Raw genomic sequence first — 22,407 nt, forward strand, 5'->3', positions numbered from 1 at the left:
AAGTGCTGAGTCCACGGGGAGAGTCAGCTCTGACGGCTGCGTGTAAAGATGGGGTGGGTGACCCAAACAGACTGGCCCTTTTTCCAGCTCGGCTGGAGAGCGTTCAAGAGAGGGGCCTGGCCTTCACTAGAAATGGCTGTAGACCCGAAAGTGGCAGACGCTGGATCCGGGAGTGGCCAGGCACCAGGCAGGGTAATAGTAATCATAGTGGCTGGTTCCGGGAGCACTTTCCCCGTGCCAGGTGCTAAGTCTATGTGTTTACCAGCTGACTTAGAGCCCATGAGTACTTAATGAGGTAGGTACTATTGCTGGCCCCATTTTACAGAGGAAGAAACTGAGGCTCAGTGAAGTTAAGGGACTCATTCGAGGCCAGACATCACATCCGCCTTTAGTGTTCCTGCTGTGCCGAAATAGGCTCAATCAATCGATGTGGTGGTAATAGCCAGAGACTCCGGGGGTGGGGGTGGGGGTGGGGGTGGGGTGGGGTGGGGGACGTGGTTGAGCCAGGACCAAAGGAAGGACACCATGGGAGACATATTTGGGCAGATGTCAGCGGTGGTTCAGAGGTGGACAAGCCCACCTTGGGAGGGAATGAGCTGCCTGTCGTTGAATACATGCAAGCGAAGAGGCCATTCTCATTCTCTGAGGCTCTGCTAATAACAGACACTGTACTGAGCGCCTTATACTTAGTCGTCTTTAGACCCTAGTAGCTGCATCGCATAGGTACTGCTGTCCCCATTTGCAGATGAGGAAACTGAGGGTCAAAGACACTGAGAGACTCCTTGATGGTTCTGCAGATGGTTAGTGGGGAGGTGTAACTCAGACCCAAAGTTGTGTATCTCCAAAGCTCTGCTTGTATCCACACATCTCCTGAGCACCTGCTGCTCTATTCTTCTGGACACTGAGACTCTAGCAGGGACAATTTCATACCAGTCCTGGCCTTCCTGGAGATCACACTCCAGGGAGATAGTCCAGAGTAATGAGAGCACTAAAATAGAGCTCAACAACAGTGAGGTGAGACCAAAGGTAAGCGGGGTTTGGGCTGTTCGACATGGTCAGGAAGGTCACTCTGAGATGGTGGCATCTGAGCTAGACCTGAAAGGCAAAAAGGAGAAAGCATCAGGAAGAGCTAGGAGAACAAGGCTCTGAGCAGAGGGAACTATAGGTGCAAAGGCCCGGGGGTAGGTCAGCGGGGAGAATAAGACCAATGTGGAAGGAATGGCCTGATTCCTGAAGAAATCTTCAGGACTTTTGCAAGCAGGACAGTAAACCATTGGTAGCTGGAAATCAGCCACGGTGAGAATATACGCACCGTGGAAATTGGCAAATGCCACAAACCCTGGCTTTGCCTCCTGGGTGACAGGCCGTCAAACATTTACCTGCCTAAGCACCAGTTTTAGGCAGAGAGATGGGAGGTTAGGTTTGCTTTTGAAGGAGAGCCCTCTGCTGGGTGGAGATGGCCAGTGGGGAAGTCCGTTGTGTTGGGTTTGGACCAGGGTGGCCCCGTGGATGGATTCGGGTGATTTTGGAGGTGGGACCAAGAAGCCTTGCTGACGGGACCATCATTACTGAAGCTCAGAGCAAGGGAGATGATGTGGCCAATGTCACACCCACCAGGGACATGGAGGAGGTGTGATCTGAGCTCAAGTCTGTGGGCCCCTAAACCCATTCTGTCCCCTACCCTTCAGTGTTTTCCACTGAGCTGCCATGAAGTCTTGCTGGGGACCGAGAAGAACTAGTTAATGACGTCCCTAGCTGCCATGCTTGTCTTCCTTACACCCGCCCACCCCCTACACCCACACCCAGGCCTCACAACACTCCACCCCTTCCCCCCGAAGCCACCTTTGGCAGTCAGCCCCAGCAACAAGGCTGTTAGGAAAGGGTCCGGTGCCAGGGATCACGACCACTGTCACCTGGAGGGAGTGGAAAGGGAGTGACAGGAATCAAAACTAAGGCTGACTGGGGCGCCTGGGTGGCTCAGTCAGTTAAGCGTCCGACTTTGGCTCAGGTCATGATCTCACGGTTCGTGGGTTCGAGCCCCGTATCGGGCTCTGCGCTGACGGTGCGGAGCCTGCTTGGAATTCTCTCTGTCTTCCTCTCTCTCTGCCCCTCTCCGACTCACACTCTCTCTCTCTCTTTCTCCCTCTCTCTCTCTCAAAATAAATAGATAACTTTCAAGACAAAAACTAAGTCTGATTGAACACCTACTATGTGCCAAGCACTGCGTTGCATGCTGCTCTCAGAGTCATGATTGTAGAAGTTTCTCCGCATCTCTGCCCCTAAAGTAAGGCCTAAAAATATCATTCGTATCCTCCTAGACTCTCTCCTATGTGCACACACACACACACATACACGCACACAGATTTTTTTTGACAAACATGAGATGATGCTCGGTGTGGATTATGTCATCTAGTTCTAGGTTTTCGGGTGATGGCGGGGGGTCCGGAGCCGACGACCAAGAAGGAATCCTTGAAGATGTCTTTGGTGCAAAAAGGTGATTTTATTAAAGCACGGGGACGGGACCCCGTGGCAGGAAGAGCTGCACTGGGGTTGAAAGAGTGGCTCCTTATACTCTATGGAGTTGGGGAGGCAAAGTCAAATGCGAGGCCCCCGGAGGGACTTTGATGTGCTAAAGAGGACTCCAAAGATACTCAAGATACTCGATACCCAGGATCTGCTATTGTCAAGCTAAGGGAGTTTTCCCTCTCGTAAGGCATTCACATTAGGAGGGTAGAGGGTTCCTGGAGAATGTTACACTCTGGATTCGCCTCAAGTATCTGTCAATGGGCTGCAGGTCAGGAGGAAATTTAATTTTACCGGCCATTTCCTTCTGCCTTTGTTCCCCACATCACTATGGAGGGGTGATGCTGTGAGCCTCTAGGTTTCTGGGGATTCGGCGATGGGTAAGACTGCCCTTTTCTTGTCATTCACTAAGATATTTGCAAACTGAGGGGGACACATGTCCCGTAGGACTGTGATCTCTATCCGCTGGCCATTTGTTTCCTTTCCTTTCCTTTGTCCTTGAGGAGCCAGAAGTGCCTGAGGAATGTCACACGCATCCCGCCTGGGGGGGTGGGGGTGGGGCTGCTTGCTTGCACTTTGTCCCCAGCTCGCCCCAAGCTCCCTCATCAGCCCCAAGCTCCCTCATCACCGTTGTCATCTCCACTTTACATTTCAAACCTGAGGCTCAGAGAGGTTATGTACTTTCCCTGAGGTCATACAGGTGGTAGCCCTCCTGAGCACCGCCCCGTGGCTGGGAAAGGGCTGGCCGTGGGGCTTGGGGACATTTGGGGCTACAGGGCAGGCAGGGCTGGAAATCTGGGCAGGAGGCCTGATCTGACCGTCCCTTTTGCTCTTCTGGGAGACTCAAGCCCTGGGGTCAAATTCCAGCCCCAGGAGTGCTTGTTAAGACTTAAACGGGATGCGGTTCTATGGCCATTTAATTGTGTCTCTGCCCTTGAAACGCACCCCCCAGGCCCCAAGGTTCCCAGCTGTCTGTAACACACAGCCCGGTCTTGGATTTTCCTCCCCCACAGCCCAGGAGGTAGAGGAGGTCTAGGGGGTCTAGGACCTGGCCCCTCACCAGCTGGGTCCCCTTGATAGCTCCAGCCTTTCTTGGCCTTGGTCTCCTTTTCTCCTCTAAAGTGCCTCACAGCCCAGGATTCTTCCCCTACTCAGGGAAGGCCGGGGTCTGCAGCCTGCTGGGTGTGGGTAGGGATGGGAAGAGGAGAGAAAGAGCCAGAACCCAGAAGAGATTCTGAGGCAGGCATTTGGGGGCGAAGGTTGGGAGGGGGGAGGAGGGGAGGGGGCAGGGCAGGTGGAGTTTGGAAAGGAGTGGGGTAGAGTTACATAATGGGTCCTGGGGGCGCCTGGGCGGCTCAGTCGGCAAGCATCCGACTTCGGCTCAGGTCATGATCTCACAGTTCGTGGGTTCAAGCCCCCATCGGGCTCTGTGCTGACAGCTCAGAGCCTGGAGCCTGCTTTGGATTCTGCATCTCCCTCTCTCTGTGCCCCTCCCCGACTCATGTTCTGTCTCTCTCTGTCTCTCAAAAACAAATAAACATTAAAATAATAATAATAATAATAATAATAATAATACTAGGTTCTGGAATCACTCACTGGATGTGAGTCCAAATCCCTGCGCAGGACCTATGCCCGGGGCCTGCTCTCAGAAGAGCACATTGTTGGTTTTGTGTTCTACCATTGCCGTCTTGAAAAACTTCTTAATTATTTATTTACTTATTTTGAAAAATTGTTTTCATATTTATTTTTGAGCAAGTGAGAGAGAGAGAGTGCCCGTGAGCCGGGGAGGGGCAGAGAAAGGGAGACGGAGAATCCGAAGCGGGCTCCGCGCTGGCAGCCAAGAGCCTGATGTGGGGCTCGATCTCGTGACCCTCGAGATCATTGACCTGAGCCAAACATAGATGCCGAACCCACGGAGCCACCAGGGCGTCCCCAAATTCTTAATTTGTTAAATAAGGGGCCCGGCATTTTCAGGTCACACTGGGCTCCACGAGTTAAGCAGTCAGCCGTGCTGCCGGCTGTTAGCTGTGCGCCTTGGCAAGTTCCTTTGCCTCATAGACCCTAAGTTTTCTCCTCTGCAAAACGGAACCATGCTTCCACTACCTCGGAGGGTCTTTTCGAGAAGTAGATGAGAGATTCCAGGCAAAGCGCCAGGCGGAGGTCAATCCGTAATAGTTGCCAATCTCTGGTAATTTCGGCAGCATCGCTCTTTAGGGCCTGACAGGGAGACATATTTCCAGAGCAGCCTGTCTGTCCCCCAGCCTTGTGTGGGCGCAGGACACTTGAGACCCAAACTAGCATCCTCTCTGGGAAGCAAACTGTTCCCCCGTCCCCACACCCCCCTGCCTGCGGCCATACTGGGTCAAGTGGTTCAGGGCCCCAGATGACCAGGAGATGGGATCCTAGGGATTGGGAGCCTGGAGAAAGATGAGGTCTAGGGAGGCCTGCTCCCGGATCTGCTGAAGCCCAGGAGAGGGGCAGTCGTCTGCTCTGCACGTGTGAAGGCCCCACGCCCACAGGCGCTAACAGGGTCTCCCCCGGGAGCAGCCCTCCCTCACCCTATGACCCAGCTTGTGGCATCCCCACTGGATCGGTTCCCAAGTCCCAGCAACTCAACCTCCCAGACTTTCTGAAGTCCCAGCTTCCTAGATTAACAGCTCAGCTCCTCGATTTCCCAACAGTGAGGCCTTGGGCGTGTGTCTGTGCCTCCGTTTCCCCACAGCGAAAGGACAGCTCTGACCCCGTGGCGCGCCACGTGATGTTACGCCCTGCTTGGAAAGCACTTAGAAGTGTCCTGACAAATGTTAGATGCTAGAACTGCCCGCCTCCCTGCCTCACCTTCGCTCTGAGCCCGAGCGCATGCTCCAAAATGCCAGTCTGACCATGCCACTCCTTCTCCTGGGTCCCTCCAGCTGCCTGTTGTCTTCGGGATAAAGCCCAGACTCGCCGGACTCCCCTGAGCCTCCGTGTCCTGAGCACCTGCTAAACATCCATTTCCGGGCCTCCGCCAAAGGCCTGGGATTTGCTCTGGGAAACTTCTAGCCCCCAGTGCAGTTCCTACGATGTGACTGTCAGTCAAGCCAAGGGGCGGGCACATGACCAGGCTTGGCCAATTGGGTGCCCTCTCTAAGGACCTTGATTCTTGAGGATCGAGGGGGGCTGACGGCAAGGGGTAGGGGAGGGTCCATTTGGGGGGATGTCCCCCCTGAGCTCCTGCTGCCTGGATCTCCAGTGTTGCCGTGGGCCCCCACACTCTCCGAGCCTGGGTTTTAGCTCTTCTGCTGATGTTGCGGCCTCCCTCGCAACTTCCACTGATGCCCCCTTTGCCCGAGCAGACTACTGGTTTATGTCGCAGGCAACAGAGAGCCTGGCACGGACACTCTGGCTCCTGCTGACGGCTCCTCCAGCCACAGCCACACTGCTCCCACTCTGACCTTCGCCTTCTGCTTTTAAGGATCTGCCTCTAGTTCTCACAGACCTGGATGCTATTTCCTGCCTCTGAACCTTCGTCCCGGCTGTTCCTTCTGCCAGGAATATGTTCCCACCTTACTTTTCCTGGCTCGTCCTTATCCTCAAGAACCACCTCAGACATTGTCGACTCTGGGAGACTCCTCCAGCCCTGCTCCCCACCCCCACCCTCAGGCCGGCTCTGACTCTCTGGGCAACCCCAGACCCCAGACCCCAGACCTCTGACCGTCTGCACCACATGAACCCAAGGCCAGCACCAGGCCCCGCTCTCCGTCCTTCCTCAGCCTGTGCTCCTCAGGTGTTTGAGGGGCTCTAGAACCATGGAGGTCAGACAGAGACAGCTCTCTTGAGTCCTGCTCAGGGACTCCTGGGCCGGCAGGGACTCAATCCACTGCCCTCTGATGTGTGGGCCCTTACGTAGGCCCCACTTCCTGCCCCTGCCCCCTCACCAGAGGCCCCAGCCCCTGCCCCGGGCTCCCCCAGCCACCTTTCCCCTCACTGTGGTCCCTCCCTCCCCCCAGCATTCTCGCCAGGGCTACCCAGGCTGCCCTCCGTGAGACCCTGGCTCTGAGCAAATGGGGCTTTGCTGGGGAGGCCTGGACAGTTAGTAGGGCACCAGGCCCGCCTCCCCCAAATGCCACAGGCCCAGCATCTTCAACAGCAGGTAGCAGGGCCAAGCCATAAGGCAGGGGCTGGTCCCAGGTTGAGAACCTGAGGCCCCCTCCAGCATGCCCCCTCCCCTCCCCTGGGCCGGGTGTGGTTCTGAGCCAGGGGCAGGGCTGAGTCATTATGGGTTGCTCAGTGCCCCAGCTGGGGAACTGCACAGCCTGCAGCCATGCAAAGTCAGGTAGAAGGAGGTAACAGGGAGAGTCCTGGGGCACGCCAGTGGGATCTGGGGAGCCCGCGGAGTGGGGACATTAAAAATGACCTCTACCTTGCCTATAGTCGACTAGCCTGAAAGGACAAAAACAGCCCAAGTCTCCCTGGGGTCACTGATGCCTCTCCCCCTTCTCCTTGGGACCTGAACCAGGGAGGCAGGGGTAAGGCCACGCCACCCACGGGTGGATCCTGCAGTGGACATGTCATAAGGACAGAAGCCAACGTTATGATGTCACGGCCCCGCTGTGGCTCTGTGCCCTTGGAGCTGTGAGTGAGTCGACCGGACCCCCTCCTCCTTCCCCAGGCTCACGTCTGATGCTCAGGGCTGGAAAGGCTGACCATGTAGCCCCTCACCTTCTCTCCCTGCTCCACGCACATGCTGTGGCTGGTCCAGCAGATGGCCAATGAATGGCAGGCTTAGGGAGACTTCCTTCTCCTTTGGGTCATAACTGGGAACCGGGCTTAGGCAAATGGTCCGGGGGCTCTTTGCAAGGCTGTGTGGAAACTACCTGTTACCTAGGCCACCTCCCCAGCCTGACTACGGGCTCACAGATCTGTCCCAGCCCCCACTGTCCTTTGATAAGCTCCTATCCGCTCACAGTGATGTCACTGAATGCATAAAGGGGTGGAGGGTGGGTGGGCAGGGTAGGTGACAAAGGTGTCCCCTCCCCATGCGGGCTGCTTTCTGAACCGGCCCCCAGCCCTGACCCTGGGACTCTCTTGTTGGGAACCAGCACCTGTTGGAAGGCCCGGGTATCTTGGTGAATTTGGGACTTGACGATGATGGGACCGATCCCAGTTATGGGGTGGTAAGGCCAAAAATGCCACTATAGAAAGGCAAATCTGGCCCTTCCAGAGCTGGGGGTGCAGCTCAAAGACCCCAAACATTGGCTTTAATGAGCTCAAGTCCATATCCAGTCCTGCCGTGTGTTCCTGGGCTGGTCACAGGCCCCCTCGGAGCCTCTGTCTCCTTTTCTAGGAAGCGGGAACGTACCCTGGCTTTTGAGGACCGTCGGGAAGGTCGGGAGAGAAAGCTGCTGTCCTGCTTGTTGCCATTGCTGTCCATCCTCTTCCCACCTGGCCCACATGGCCCTCGTCCTCTAGCACAGCTGGGGCAGCGAGGGGCAATGCTGGTGGCCAGGGACACAGGCCAGTGTGACTGTCAACAAGGACAGGGCCCTGCAGGTGCTGTTACAGGAACTCTGCCAGCCCCCGGCCAAGTACGAGTTGACCCAGGCCATGCTGGACCCCTGCCCCAGACCCAGCGCCACCCGTGGTGGGCTAAGTGGCCAGGACTGAGCGAACGTTGGGAGGGCCATCAGGGAAGGCACAAGGACACCTGGAAGAAAATGGGGAGGGGCGGCCCCGGTGAGGGTGAGGGCGGTGGGGGACCTTGGGCCATCCCACGCCCTCTGCAGGCTTCGTCTCCTGTCAGAGGCAGGGCTGTGGGTGGCCGTCCCCTGCACCTATCAGCTCAACCCAAGTCAACTTGCAAGGCGACCCTGGGTCCTCTCCCCTCAGGCAGCCCTCCGGTTTCAGCCCGCCCTTAAAAGCCTGAATTAGATGCAAAAGTCTGTGTCTGTGAGCAATTTTATGGAGAAAAGGTCCAACCCTTCCGTCAGATTCTAGAATGGCTTCCCAACCCCACTACAGTTTAGCCCCAAGATGCGCAGGGCCCACATGGTGTTTGTGGGGAAAGACAGTTTTCCCTGCATTTTCCAGGACTGTATGGATGACAAGATGGGGCACGAGAGGCAGAGAGGCCTGCCTTGGGTCACTCAGCAATCACTCAGAGATCCTACCACAGCCCCTGGAGGCTCAGCCAGCTGACCGGAGGGGGGAGGGGGCCCGCTCTGCCTCTGCCCTTGACCCCTGACCTTGACGGGGCGCAGAGCAGGAGCCCTACTGGAGACCCATCTTGCTCAGGGGCTCGCCTAAGAGACAAGCGTGGCTGGGCAGCAGTAAGCGGTCATCTCCCCTCTCGGGGTGCTGGGGCCCCCGACCTCAAACTAAGCGCTCACCATGTGCTGGGCACCCCATGCGTAATCCCAGGGAGGGGCTCTCACTACTGTCGTTACAGATGGGCTGTCCAAGCACAGAAGTGAAGCTCCTGGCCAGGTCACCAGCTGGTGGGGGGGTGGGGGGGTGGCGGGGCTCAGGCTACCTCTAGGAGAGGCTCTGTAGACCCCCCCCACCCCCCACCAGACAGACTGGACTCCACTCTCCCCCGTGCCTGACCATGGCAGCTCTTTGAACCGTTGTGGCTCAGTTAGCTCATCAGGAAATGGGGTGGAGATGAGGGGTAGAGGGGGGGACTGGCCAGGGCAAGTCTGAGCAGGAGATCCAGGGAAAGCCTTGCAAGAGTTCATGACCTGGGTGCCTCCAAACAAGGCACTGGTGCCTGGCTCTTCCTGTCGCTGAAATGTCCCTGCAGGCAGAGGAAGCTGAAGAGCGAGGTGGAGAAGCACAGACTTTTTTGAAGACTCTCTGATTGAGGTCCTTGAGAAGATCCCCAAGGGTATGTATGGAGCTTCCCCTCCGAGGCCGCCTCCCAGCCTTGGGGCCAGGACACCGAGTGAGCCTTGAACTCCACCTGCAGCATGGGGACCCGCAAAGGTCAAGGCCACAGGGGTTCAAAAGGGCACAGGTGCCCAGCGAGCCTGTCTCATGAACCCCGGTGCGGCCACTGTGGCCTGTGGCAAGTTCTCGAGGTCCTGGTTTCTTTATTTTTTTTTTTAATTTTTTTTTTAACGTTTATTTATTTTTGAGACAGAGAGAGACAGAGCATGAACGGGGGAGGGGCAGAGAGAGAGGGAGACACAGAATCTGAAACAGGCTCCAGGCTCCAAGCCGTCGGCCCAGAGCCCGACGCGGGGCTCGAACTCACGGACCGTGAGATCATGACCTGAGCCGAAGTCAGACGCTTAACCAACCAAGCCACCCAGGCGCCCCGAGGTCCTGGTTTCTTTATCTGTACAAGGGGAGCCGCACCGGTCACGCGAATGGAGGAACTCACCCTTCAGAAGCCCCGGCATTCAGCTGACACCTGGTAAATGTTAGCTATTATCGCTACTATTTCGTGGGTCTTTGGTTTTGTTTCATGTGTCGCTGTGACCGACGACAATGACACAGACACCGGAAATGGGCTTTGCGTTTTGTTTTATCCTGATTCAACCCAGAGCCCACTGCCATCCGGGCCAGAAGCTTGTTAGGAAAGGGAAGGGGACACAAGCAGGTATTTTTCTCATCGTCATTATCTCAAATTACACTAATAAAAATAACTGTTACCGTTTATTAACTACTTACTCTGTGCCAAGCTCTTTAGTGAATCTTTTTTTTACCCTTCTGCGTGAGCTTCTGTTACCCAGGCTCAGAGACGTTAAGGAACTTGCCCCAAATGCCCAGCCAGGAAATACTGGGGCTGGGTCTCAGATTCTGGTCTGACTTCAGAGCCACCGCACTAAGCACTGTGGAGCTGTGAGAGCCCCCCACCAGAACTCTGCCCCCGAGGTCAGGGCAGGCTTCGCGGAGGAGGTGGCCTCTCATTGGGCTCAAATGAGCTCAGCGAGGGGGAAGAGCATGGCAGGCAGGGGGAACAGCATGAACGTAGGCTGGAGCCACAGCCCTGCATGACGGGTTTGGGGATGGTGAGTTCCAGTATGCTGGAGCACCGGGACCTGGTTCGGGGAGTTGCTGGGAGATGGCACCAGAAAGTTGAGCAGCACCGAAGAGCTCCGAGCACCAAGCCAAGGAGGGGTGAGGGCTCCAGGTCAGCATGGGGCTTGACCAGACCCGGCACCCAGAGCTGCTTCTCAAGCAGCCTCCTGGTTTGGAGTCTTCCTAACTCAGCAGTTCAACCCTGCTCACCCCATCCGGGATGGGTTACCACCAAAGCCGGGGACCCTATCACTCAGGACAGCAACAATTCCTATCCCCTCCTTGTGGGCTCCCCCAGTCAGCACTTTTTCCTGGGGGACAGTCTCCTGTCTCACCGGGCAGTCTGGATCCGGAATCCGGGTTCTTGGCCGCTAGGCGGTCCTTCTAATGTTGCCGCTTCTCTTGAAGGGGCAGGAGGTGGGCCATGAGGCCGGACAGTTGCTGGACCAGTCCTGCCAACTGGGAGTAAGCCCTGCGTGGATTGTCTGGCACCTGTCAACTTTGGGACTCCAGCTGGGATTTCGGGACCTCGGCAGAAGTCCCATCTGCCTCATTAGCATCACCACTGCAGGGGGCAGGTGGGGGCTGGGCTCTCTGTGCCCACCCATCCCTCCGCGCGGCACTGTCTCACAGGCCACAGTGAAGGGGAGGGGCCGGAGGAGGCTCTCGTGGAGACCGTGGTGGGGCACTATGGGAAGCTCTTCACCATCAACCAGGACATCCAGAAGCCTCTGGAGGCCTTCTCCAAGAGGAACCAGGTCGTCCACCAGAGCCTGGGGTCTCTAGAGGAGAGTCATAGGGGTTCGTACCCCGGTAACAGCTATCTGAAGCCTGGCCCTTTGCCTTTAGCCCATAAAACCGGGGGCATAGGGGTCTCCTCTGCACCTGCGAGGAAGTCTTGGAGCATTGGTGGGCTGCTGAGAGGGTCTGGGTGAGGCTGTCACTCCAGAGCCTTGTTCTGTCTCCCTTTCCATCCCCTTTCTCCAGGCTGACCCCTGACAGTGCTTATGCTTAAACGTGTTCTTGGGGGTAGAAAAGCCATGAATTCTAGATTCAAACAGACTGGGTGCGGATCCCAGTTCAGTCTTTGACTAGCTGAGTAAGTGTGTACCCTGTCTGAGCCTCAGTTTCTTTATCTGTCAGATGGCAATGCAAACTAGCTAGGAGGTTGTCCTGAGGCACAGGACACAGAAGGTGCCCAAGTTCGTGCCCGGAGAAGTCACCTGTCTCTCCTTTCTGGTTCATCTTATAATAAATAGAACTTTTGCCAGGAGGGCCGGCCATTCCAGAAGAAACTGCGCCAGGCAAAGGCGTGGCATGATGAATTTGCATGCTGAAGCTGGGGCCTGGGGACTCGGAGGGGAAGGGGACTCGGAGAGGAGGGCTGAGGGTGGGTTGATTCTGGCACAGGACCGTTGTGCACAGTTTGCAGCGAGCCTCTGCCCCCTAGTGGCAGCACTGAAAACCTACACCATTTGGCACCTTTTCGCCTCCGGAGAACCGGACCCTTTATGAGCAGCCTGGCAGGGTGAGGGCGCTTTACCTGCTGTATCTCATTTAAATCTCACCCCAGCGCCTGGAGGTAAGTGCGTTCATTCCTAGCGCTGAGACAAGGGGAGGTGAGTAACCTTGAGCGTTCAAGTGCCGGGTTGGATCTCATCTTTCTTTAAAATGTTAATATTTTGTTCATCATGGATTAAAAAAATGTTTTTTAATGTTTATTTATTGTTGGGGGGGAGGGGCAGAGACAGAGAGGGAGACACAGAATCCGAAGCAGGCTCCAGGCTCCGAGCTGGCAGCGCAGAGCCCAATGCGGGGCTCGAACTGGTGGACTGTGAGGTCATGACCTGAGCCGAAGTCAGACGCTTAACCGACTGGGCCACCCGGGTGCCCCTTAATTTTGATTTTTAAACAACAAGTGAATTAAAATGTTCTTCACTGTAATTTATCTTTTTTTTTTTTTTTTTTAAATTTTTTTTTCAACGTTTTTTATTTATTTTTGGGACAGAGAGAGACAGAGCATGAACGGGGGAGGGGCAGAGAGAGAGGGAGACACAGAATCGGAAACAGGCTCCAGGCTCCGAGCTGTCAGCACAGAGCCCGACGCGGGGCTCGAACTCACGGACCACGAGATCGTGACCTGGCTGAAGTCGGCCGCTTAACCGACTGCGCCACCCAGGCGCCCCGTTCACTGTAATTTATCTTAATTAATTAAGCATAAGCTGAGTTTTTCGATGCCACCTTGAATTTTGCAACTTAGACCGAGGTGTGCTTTTCTTCCCACTTTCCAGAGGAGGAAAGGAAGACTCAGAGAAGTGAGGACACCTGTGGAGGTCCAGGGCTGAGCCCGCATCCCATGGGGCCTTGCGGGGGGGTGGGGGGTGTGTGTGGCCGGCACTACATCGACCAGAGCAGGCTGGGCTTCAGGAAGCTTTCGCCGGCCTTGCTCCACGGTGCCCTCCTAGCAGCCTCGGAGCCCAGAAGGGCACAGACTCTTGGGTCTGGTTATGGGAGGAAGCAAGCATTAAGCCCCAGTCAGCCTGGACATGCTCTTTTGGGCATTTCCTGGTACCTTGAACAGCCAGACCACCCAGGACTTCCCCTTCCTCCCTCCCCCCATCAGGCTCAGATCTCCCTGGGCAGTGAGCTCCTCCTGACCAGGCCCAGGGCAGATGCCCCAGGAGGGTTTGCGGCACCCAGGTGACCCAGCCCCTCCCACCGCAGAGCTTCAAGATTCCGCTGTGTCAGCTGCGAAAGAGGTGTCGCGGCAAGCAGGAACAGTGGTGACAGTTGGAACACCACATTGCCTACCAGAGAGACGTGGACAGCTGTGATGTGAGCCCACTCTGTGGGATGGGGGCGGGGGCAGGGCTGGGGGTTGCTGTCTCCTCAATAAGCATCACCCCCTCCCCAACGCCACCACACACACCCCTGCTTACCTCACCCTGGTGACTGTCAGCTTTCAAAGGGCTTCTCTAAGATGGGGCAGAGGTTACTCTACAGATGGGAAAACTGAGATCACAGATAGGTAAGGGCCAAGCTCTACCAAGAACGAGTACCCGGGCTTGGCATGTGCTGGGTGCTTACCCGGTCCTCCGATAATGCTTGTAGGTAATAACAGAACGATGGCTTTTAAGTGAGTGGTTGTCACTCACGATCGTCAGTAATTCCTAGGACTGTCTGATGGTAGGCAGGTAGTACTTGGCACAAGGCCTTGCCCGGGACAGGCCCTCCTAAATGCTGCTTGGTTTTTACCTCTATCTGTTTCACAGATGAGAAGAGTGATTATTCGGAAAGAGTAAGCCATGCCCGAAATCCGTGACCAGAGGCCAGGATTTCTGGACTTAAACTCTCGAGCTCCTGCTTACTGGCCTTTGGAATGGGGACTGGTTACCCTCCGGCCCCTGGGTCCTCACTAAAATCAGAGCCTGTACCCTTCCAGCCTCAGGGGCTGCTGGGAAGACACCAGGACCATAGGCCTGGGCACACTGCACCTGGACTGAGTGTGGTCAGCGAATCCAGGGCCTTCTCGGGCCCCATGGGATCCTGGAAGACGCGATGGTTGGGATCTACAGGTGGCTGACCTCCAGCCAAGGGGCTTAGAGGGGGAGTGGACTGGCCACTGTTCACAGAGCCCCTTCTGGGTCTTTCTCTTCAAGGTGGGAAGCAAGGCTGTCACCGCTGACCACAGCCCCACAGACCTGAAGCCCAGGACTCCGGAGCTGCCCAGAGTGAGGAGCTCTGGGTTCCTCCAGCCCCCTTCCCAGCCCCTGCTCCAGGTGTGGACCGTGGGGGTCTCCGGCCAGGAGGACCCTCTGGGAAGTTAGTTCAATGTCTCTCATGGCAGGGGAGGACACTCAGGTCCTGCGGTGGGAGGGACTCATCCAAGGCCCTTTGGGAGTGGAGCACAGACCAGGATGAGAAGGTGGCTTCTCTGGCCTGAGTGAGCTGGGGAGGGGGAATGGTGGGAGAGGATTGGGACCTCTTCCTCCTCCTCCCCCTCCTTCTCCTTCTCCCTCTCCTCACCCCCTCCTTCTCCTCACCCCCTCCTTCTCCTCCTCCCCCTCCTTCTCCTCCTCCCCCTCCTTCTCCTTCTCCTCCTGCAGGAAGAGCTGCTCAACTACATGCACGTGGCCATCAACAACATGGTCCAGCAGTGTTCGCCCTCCGCCCACAGCGTGCCCAAGAGCAGGGACCTCTTCTCCAAGCTCGACCTGATTCAGGTGAGGACTCCCAGCCACCCCAGGCTGGCAATCTCAGCCTGTTCAGGGCCTCCGCTCATGGTGCATTCACGTTTAGCCCCCGTGAGTCCGTCCCTCCGTGGCTACACGTGCTCCTGGGGCAGTAGGTCCTGGTGTCTCTATTGTCACTCAAGAAACTTGTGATGAGTTCCCGTTAGGTATAGGATCAGAGGCGGGTGCAAAGGAACTCCTGTCCTGCCCGGTCTTTCTCTGTGCATATCACACACACACACACACACACACACACACACACACTCACACACACACTCACACATTCACACATGCTCTCTACACACCTAACAATACACGTGAAATATACACAGACACACCTGCAAACAAACACACCCAAGATGCACACAGGTGTGGCCACACATTTACACTCACGTGTGCACTCTGGGAGGGCGCATTTCAGTGACTGAGGGAGCCTCTGTGCAGGGTCTTCAGTTTCCACTTTGGGCTCTCGGTCAAGTCCACTGAGCCTCCCCTTGTCACCGCCCCCCCAGGACCCCCCCCCCACCTGTCATTTGCTGAAGTTGCAGTAGCCGGGAACATGTCAGACCGGCTTCTACTGACCACAGAGCGTGTCTTTTCCTTCTTTTTAATAATAGCTTCGTTGGGATATGATTCACATACCATAACATTTACCCTTTTAAAGCGTACCCTTCAGTGTTTCTAATTCAGCCAGAATTATGCAACCATCACTACTCTCCAGAACATTTCATCACCCCCACAAGATACATTTTGCATCTGGTTTCTCGCACTTAACGTTTTCAAGGTTGATCTACGTCATATAGTGTGAATCAAGACTTCGTTCCTTTTTAGGACTGGATAATATCCCATTGCGTGTGGACACACCACATTTTCTTTATCCATCAGTGATGGCCGTTTGGGTTGTTTCCGCTTTTTGGCCGTTGTGGCCAATGCCGCTGTGGGCATTCACGCACACGTGTTTGGGTGGACATATGTTTTCGGTTATCTTGGCGACATACCTAGGTGTGGAGTTGCTGAATCATATGGCAACTCTGTACTTAAATCTTGTGCAAATATTATTATCAACTGCAAACTGTTTGCCCAAAGTGGGTGATTTTACAATCCTGTGATCGATATATGTGTGAGGGTCCGATTTCTCCACATCCTGTCCACACTTGGAATTGTCTGTCTTTCGTAATGCAGCCATCCCGGTGGGTGTGAAGTCCTAGCTCGTTGCGGTTTTGCTCTGCATTTCCCTGGTGACAGTAGCATTGAGCGTCTCTTTGGTGATGCCTATTCGTATCTCTTCTTTGAAGAAATGTCTATTCAGATCCTTGGCCGATTTTTAAATCAGATGATTTGGGTGTTGTTTTTTTTTATTGCATTCTAAGATATATTCTAGATACAAGTCCCTTATCAAATATACAATTTTCAAATATTTCCTCTCATTCTATGGGTTGTGTTTTTCATTGGATGGTGTGCTGTGAAGCACAAAGGCTTTTAATTTTGATGAAATCCAAGCGAGCTACTTTTTCCCCCTTGGGTAACTTGCCTTTAGGCATCACATCTAAGAAACTATCACAAAAACTGTAATCCAAAGTCATGAAGATTTATACCTAAATTTCCTTATAAGAAGTTTATAGTTTTTGCCCTAATATGTAGGTGTATGATCCATTTTCAGTTAAAACGTTTGTATATGGTATGAGATAAGAGTCCGATTTCATTCTTTTGCATAAACATATTCAGTTGTCCTGATAACATTTGTTGGAAAAAAAAAAAACAACTATCCTCCCCTGTTGCATTGGCCTCTCCTCTCTCTTGTCAAAACTCTACTGACCGTGAACGTGAAGGTTAATTTCTGGAGTCTCAATTCTATTCCGTTGGTCTAGATGTCTACCCAATGCCAATACCGCACTATCTTGATTACTATAGCTTTGTCGTCAGTCTTGAAATCGGGAGCTCTGAGTCCTCCAACTTTGTCCTTTTCTGAGGTGGTTTGATTCTTCCAGCAGGGCATGGTGGCGTCACGAGTGGAAGTTCAGCGGCCGGGTGGGTTTCAGGAATGGTGTGATCCGAGGCTCCCTGGCTCATCAAAGGTTCGTCCTTTCCACACACTGCTGGCTGCCCTCTTCAATACTGGCTTCATTCTAGGTCACAACTCGCTCTCCGTACTTGAGGCAGGCTCAGTGGAGACATTCAAAACACAGGATGCTTGGTTCCTCTGGAACCCGGAACGCCCCGCCCCGCCCAGGGTTGCCATAGCAACAGCCAACAGTCAGCAAGCCTGCGCCTCCGTTGAGAAGGACTCCTCACAAGCACTTCACACAGCGTCAGGGCTGCTCAGCGGCCCAGCTCCGGGGACACCATTCACCACGTTGGCTTCCCCTGGGGCAAAACTCATGTTATTCATATTCACATTGTGATATGAGCGATGTCGGTTTCAATAAGGGCACGTTTGTCTACAGACTCACAGTACATTAATTTCGTCTTCTTCCGAAGCAAAAGGAAGAAATTACACGGTGATGTCAAGGGGTCCCGTGGGTCTCCTGCAACAATCACTCAACCGAGACGTATTGGGTCGCCCACATGTGCTCAGCGTTGTGCTAAGAGTTGGAGGTAGAAGTTCCTTCAGAAACGAATGCCTCTAAGAGAGGGAGGCTGGGGGCAGTCAGGGGGGCTTCTTGGAGGACGCGGTGAAAAGAGGCAAGCGACCGCATCAGGAAGCCACACAAGTAAGTACTTGGACTCAGTCATCTAGCTTTGCTACCACTGGGCTGTGCAGCTTCAGGCAAGTCACTTAACCTCTCTGAGCCTCAGTTTGCTTGTTTGCCAACCGTCACCTATAGCACATGCTTGGCAGGGCGCTTGTAAGAGTTAAAGGAAGGGTAGGTAACCTTTGATGGTGCTTTGGTCCCTGGGAAGTAGTGTCAAAGCACCTTCAGGCGACAGAGATTTCTTTTTCCTCCCAGGAATTTATGTTGGACAAAATGGAGACAGTGAGATTTATATCACTGCGTGTGGAACCCAGAGTGTGCTGGTCAGCGGACAGTGACAAGAGTGAGGGCCTCAGAAGATGCCCCAGGTCCTTCAGGAAATGCCCAAGGGATCGAGATTCGATCCCCCAAACGCCCTTTCCCAGCACCCAGACTTCAGCCCGCTCCGGCCCGTACGGACCAGGCTGGCGACCAAGCCAGCCCTGCCAGCCTCAGGACCATCTCCTTAGCCCCTCGGCCTCCTTTTGTCACCACAGTGCCCCCAAGTGGGTGGGAGGCAGCCTGTTCCCCGCACTGGGGGATTGGCAGGCAACAAGGCTGCGGACCGGACCGGGGAAGAAAGAGAGGGAGTTCGCCGGGTGGGAGGCAGCGGGAGGTCAGGTGGGACTTGCCAGGCTGGACTTGCACCTGGGGGCCAGGGCCGCACTGTCAAGGTCTTAGGTGGGTTTGTCTAAGAAGAGCTCTGGATAGGTGCCTAGCTTTTAGGAATATGCGCGTCACAGAAACTCCCTTAAAGAGCCCCTCAGGGCCTAGGAGGCGTGAGAGCTCGCCTTGCCCACGGCAGACGGGGAAGCACGGCAGGCTGGGGGTCCTGAATTTGTTCATCGGGGGCGTCTCATCAGAAGCAGACGCAGGGTCACTGCCCTCTGCGTTTCCGGAGGGTCCCAGAGCTGCCCGGAGTGGATGCTGCTCTCGGGGAGAGCTTGGCAAGGCAGAACCCCTCCCTCTCCAGCCTGCCTGGAAAGTTGGGCGAGAGGGCATCTAAGGGAGTCCCCCTCCCCCTCCCCAGCCGGATGTCCTTAGGCTGGGGGTGGAAGAGCTTGGTCTGGATGAAAGCACTGATTTGGCTTTCTTGTGTCGCTGGTGTAAAACCCTCCTGGTGACCGCCGCAGCCCTGGAAAGAATTCACGTCTGGAGGCCGGCCTGCCTCGGCTTTTTGGTGTGGATAAAAGTCGCAAGTTAAGAGCAACAGACCAGCTGCGCGAACCAGCGAGTTAACTTTCGAAGAAGAGTTTCAGAAAAGATGCTGCTGTTCGGTCCACAAACGCCGAGGGCTGTCATTTTCCAGGTGCTGTTGGGAGAGGGGACAGGCGGCTCAGAGGGAGGGACGGTAGGAGCAGGGGTAGGACTTAGCTGCGGAATTAGTGAGAGGAGCTACATACAGTGAGGCTGAGTGTGGTCTGGTCTTCTGAGCAGCTTTAAGGGGAACCAAGGCTGGAGTCAGATTCCAGAAGGCGGAGGTCATGGTGGGGGGCGGGGCTCAGAAAGTGAAGGGATCACGAGGGGAGGGGTTTCCAGTCTGGCTGGAGCCGGAAGAACCTGATGGGCGGTCTGAGAAGGTGGACTGCGGAACCATCGTGGGGTCCACAGGCCCAGCTACAAGGTTTGGACGTTGGTCCAGAGGCCACACATGGGGGTGGCTTGGTCTTGGGCTGCTACACCAGAAGACCACAGACTGGGGGCTTGAACACCAAACATTTCTCTCTCGTACTTATGGAGACCGGAGGTCCCAGATCAAAACACTGGTAGAGTTGCAGTCTGGCGAGGGTCTGCGTCCTGCTTCATAGACGGCCGTCTTCTCGTTGTGACCTCACAGGGTGAAAGGGGCAAAGCGGCTCTATGGGGGTCTCTCTCATAAGGGCACAAATCCCATTCCTGGGGGCGCCACCCTCGTGATCTAACACCACCTAACACGCTGGAGACTGGAAGGTGACCATGTGAATTTGGGGTGAGGGGACGCAAGCATTCAGTCCCTTGAAGGGAGGCTCCCACATTCCTGCCTTCCTCTGCTCTCCCTCTCCCCGCAACATCTGCTTTCCAAAGACACCTAGAGTCTCCCGTCCATCTCCCTGTAACGTGGGCACATGCTGGGCCAACGATTCTTGGACTCGAACGTTTGTCCGGAAGACATGTGACCCACACAGAGTGCGTTCCCGCTCCCGAAGCTTCTGAGTCAACAATCTGGGGTCTTAGAGGCCTTAGAATTTGCATTTTTTTTTTTTACGTTTATTTATTTTGAGAGAGAGAGGGAGAGAGAGAATCCCAAGCAGTCTCTGCACTGTCAGCGCAGAGCCCGACGTGGGGCTTGAACCCACGCCTGTGAGATCATGACCTGAGCCGAAATCAAGAGTCAGATGCTTAACCGACTGAGCCACCCAGGCGCCCCTAGAATTTGCAGTTCTAGCATGTTCTCATGAGGTGCTGATGCTGGAGGTCCCAGGACCACACTTTGAGAACCGCTGCTTTAGAATTACGGCAAATCCTAACTGCCTAAGCTGGTTCTGCTCCTCCTTGAGCACAACCACCACCCCCCCCCCCCCCCATGCCTGGGTCTCAGCGTCCCGCCTGCGTGATGGGCCTGGACCTGGCAGCCTGGGAGGGCCGTCCCCACCCTGTCTAACCTCCCAGAAGGTACCGGACATACACTCGCTTCTAGGCCCGGGGCACGGTCCTGTGGCTTCCTGGCTTTGCCTGTGAGGGCTCTGAGGAGTGCTTCCTTCTTCCTGTCCCCTGCCATCCACGTGCTGTGCACCGGTTGTGACTGTGTAGGTCTGGTTCAGATGTTTTGTCACACGCCTCGGGGAGGAGGACGATCAGAGCAGATGCCTGGGGTGACAGTGGCCCGGCCATCAATCTACATTTGCAACGGGCAGCTGAGTCTTTTAGGAGTTCCCAGCCTCCACGGCGAGGGTCTTGGCTCATGAAAGAGACAGATGGGGCCCCGGGCTTAGCTGTGCTGCTGCGGGCATGTACCCGAACGCTGGGGTTCAGTCCTTTCTGGGCGTTTACGTCCGACAGAAGCTCTCTCCGCCCAGACCCTGTCCCTTTAAGGTACGTTTTCCTGGGTTCCCTGTCAGCTGGAGAAAGGCCTTCAAGTGCATTTGGAGAAAGAAAAAAAAAAAAAAAAGCAGTAGTTCAGGTACCTTAGGAGATGTCACTTCATCTGACCTCCCATGCAGACCCTGAGACCCCAAGACACTAGTTGGTCCGGGGCTTGGACATTTTGTGAGACTGAGAGCTCATTACCTGTCAATGAATTCCAGCTTTAAGTAACTTCAAGTGTGAGAAGACTCTTCCCGCTGACCATCCTGGGAGAGCTGGATTGTTAGCAAGTGGCTGGTGCTGGAAAAAAATGGTGGGAAAATCAAATTATGTCCTCTTTTTAGACCACACACACTAAGGTATACCAGTTCCTTTGAGGGGTTGTTTTCCAACTCTCGTGTTCGTTAAAACCACCGTGACATTCGCTAACCACGGAGACATCTAGAGATTGTTCTTGAAGATGCTGGTTCTGACGTGGGGCCCGGAAATCTGGATTTTTAACAAGCTCCTGGGTGGTTCAGATGAGATGGTTCTCCCATCGTAGGGAGAGAAATACTGGGTATCTAAATGCCAAAAAGAAGGAAATCTGGTCTGTGTTGACCTGCTCTTCAGTTGGGAAGCATGAAAGCCACAGAAGTGATACCTGAAAATAATTTGATCACATAAAAATTATGTGGCGCCTGAGTGGCTCAGTCGGTTGAGCGTCCCACTTCGGCTCAGGTCATGATCTCACACTCTGTGAGTTCGAGCCCCGCGTCGGGCTCTGTGCTGACAGCTCAGAGCCTGGAGCCTGCTTTCGATGCTGTGTCTCCCTCTCTCTCTGCCCCTCCCCTGCTCATGCTCTGTGTCTCTCTGTCTCTCAATAATGAATGAACGTTGAAAAAAAAATGAAAACGCATCTACCTCAGAACGCATCCACATATCTAAAGACAATAAACTAGAGGGAAATGATGACAAATTTGGAAAAGGATCAGTGTTTTAAAGAGCTCTCACAAAGTAGAACAGACAATTGTTCATATTCAGAAAAAAACAAAATAAATAAAAATAGCTATAAACATGAAAAATATTTCACCTTACAAAAAATAGAATTAAACAATGTAATTTCTGTCCATAAGAAGATTCAAACTAATAATACACTAATGCTTGTAAGACAGGCTGTCTAACAGTGTGATACTGTTTGCATATATTTTCTAGAGAGCAATTTGATTAGAGGTCTCAAGAGGCTTAAGAAAATGTTTATGTCCTTTGGCTCAATAATTCCAAGCTGAGATATTTAAGCGAAAAAAAACAGAGCTATTTGGTTCCAAAATGACAGCCCAACTCAACTTGGCTTCAGCCAAAAAGAGAATGCATTGGCTTATAAAAACTAGAAGGTCAGGGACAGCTTCAGGCAGAGCTTGATCAGGAGCTCAGCGTCAACCCAGTCTCTGTCTCTGGGCTTTGCTCTTCTACATCTTGGCTTCATTCTCCAGTTCCATGTAAACAACCTCAGCCCTGCATCCTCCAAAGCTGAAGTGAGAGCAAGAAAGAGAGAATGTCCCTTTGTGGTAAATCACAGGGCAAGTCTCAGGGTTCACTCTGATTGACTCACCTTGGGTCAGATGCCTCTCTTTAATCCCTGACTGGCCAAGCCTGGGTCAAAATTTTGAGTTTAGGAGAGGTGGAATATCTTTTATGGCTAGAGTCATTCCCCTGGAGCCAGTGGTGGATGCCACATGAACTACATGGGCTGACAGAAGGGGACATGTGGTTCCCCTTTGGGGGAACTACCGTTATCACAGGGAGGCGGGACCTGATGCTGCTCCGGCAAACCCCAGAAGTGCCCGTTACAGATGCCAGCAGAGTGTTTAAGA

At 54.4% G+C, this 22,407-nt stretch overlaps 1 protein-coding gene and 1 long non-coding RNA gene across 2 annotated transcripts; one reads left to right on the forward strand and one right to left on the reverse strand.

Annotated features, from left to right (window-relative positions):
* Positions 1–500: 500 nt before the first annotated feature.
* On the reverse strand, positions 501–7,414 carry LOC131517685 (uncharacterized). Its single transcript, XR_009264744.1, has 3 exons — positions 7,225–7,414; positions 4,627–4,740; positions 501–1,095 (listed from the first exon to the last, which is right to left on the reverse strand). It is a non-coding gene; the product is annotated as an uncharacterized LOC131517685 (long non-coding RNA).
* A 236-nt stretch (positions 7,415–7,650) lies between these two features.
* Positions 7,651–18,528, forward strand: CCDC197 (coiled-coil domain containing 197). Its single transcript, XM_058740587.1, is given in 10 exon segments — positions 7,651–7,679; positions 7,850–8,090; positions 9,177–9,344; positions 9,346–9,388; positions 11,161–11,458; positions 12,130–12,146; positions 13,175–13,362; positions 14,103–14,306; positions 14,634–14,750; positions 17,708–18,528. Coding segments are annotated over 10 exon segments (1,770 nt in total). The 3' UTR covers positions 18,173–18,528.
* Positions 18,529–22,407: the final 3,879 nt, after the last annotated feature.

Source organism: Neofelis nebulosa, chromosome 7 (genome assembly GCF_028018385.1).
Source record: "Neofelis nebulosa isolate mNeoNeb1 chromosome 7, mNeoNeb1.pri, whole genome shotgun sequence".
Lineage (NCBI taxonomy): Eukaryota > Metazoa > Chordata > Mammalia > Carnivora > Felidae > Neofelis > Neofelis nebulosa.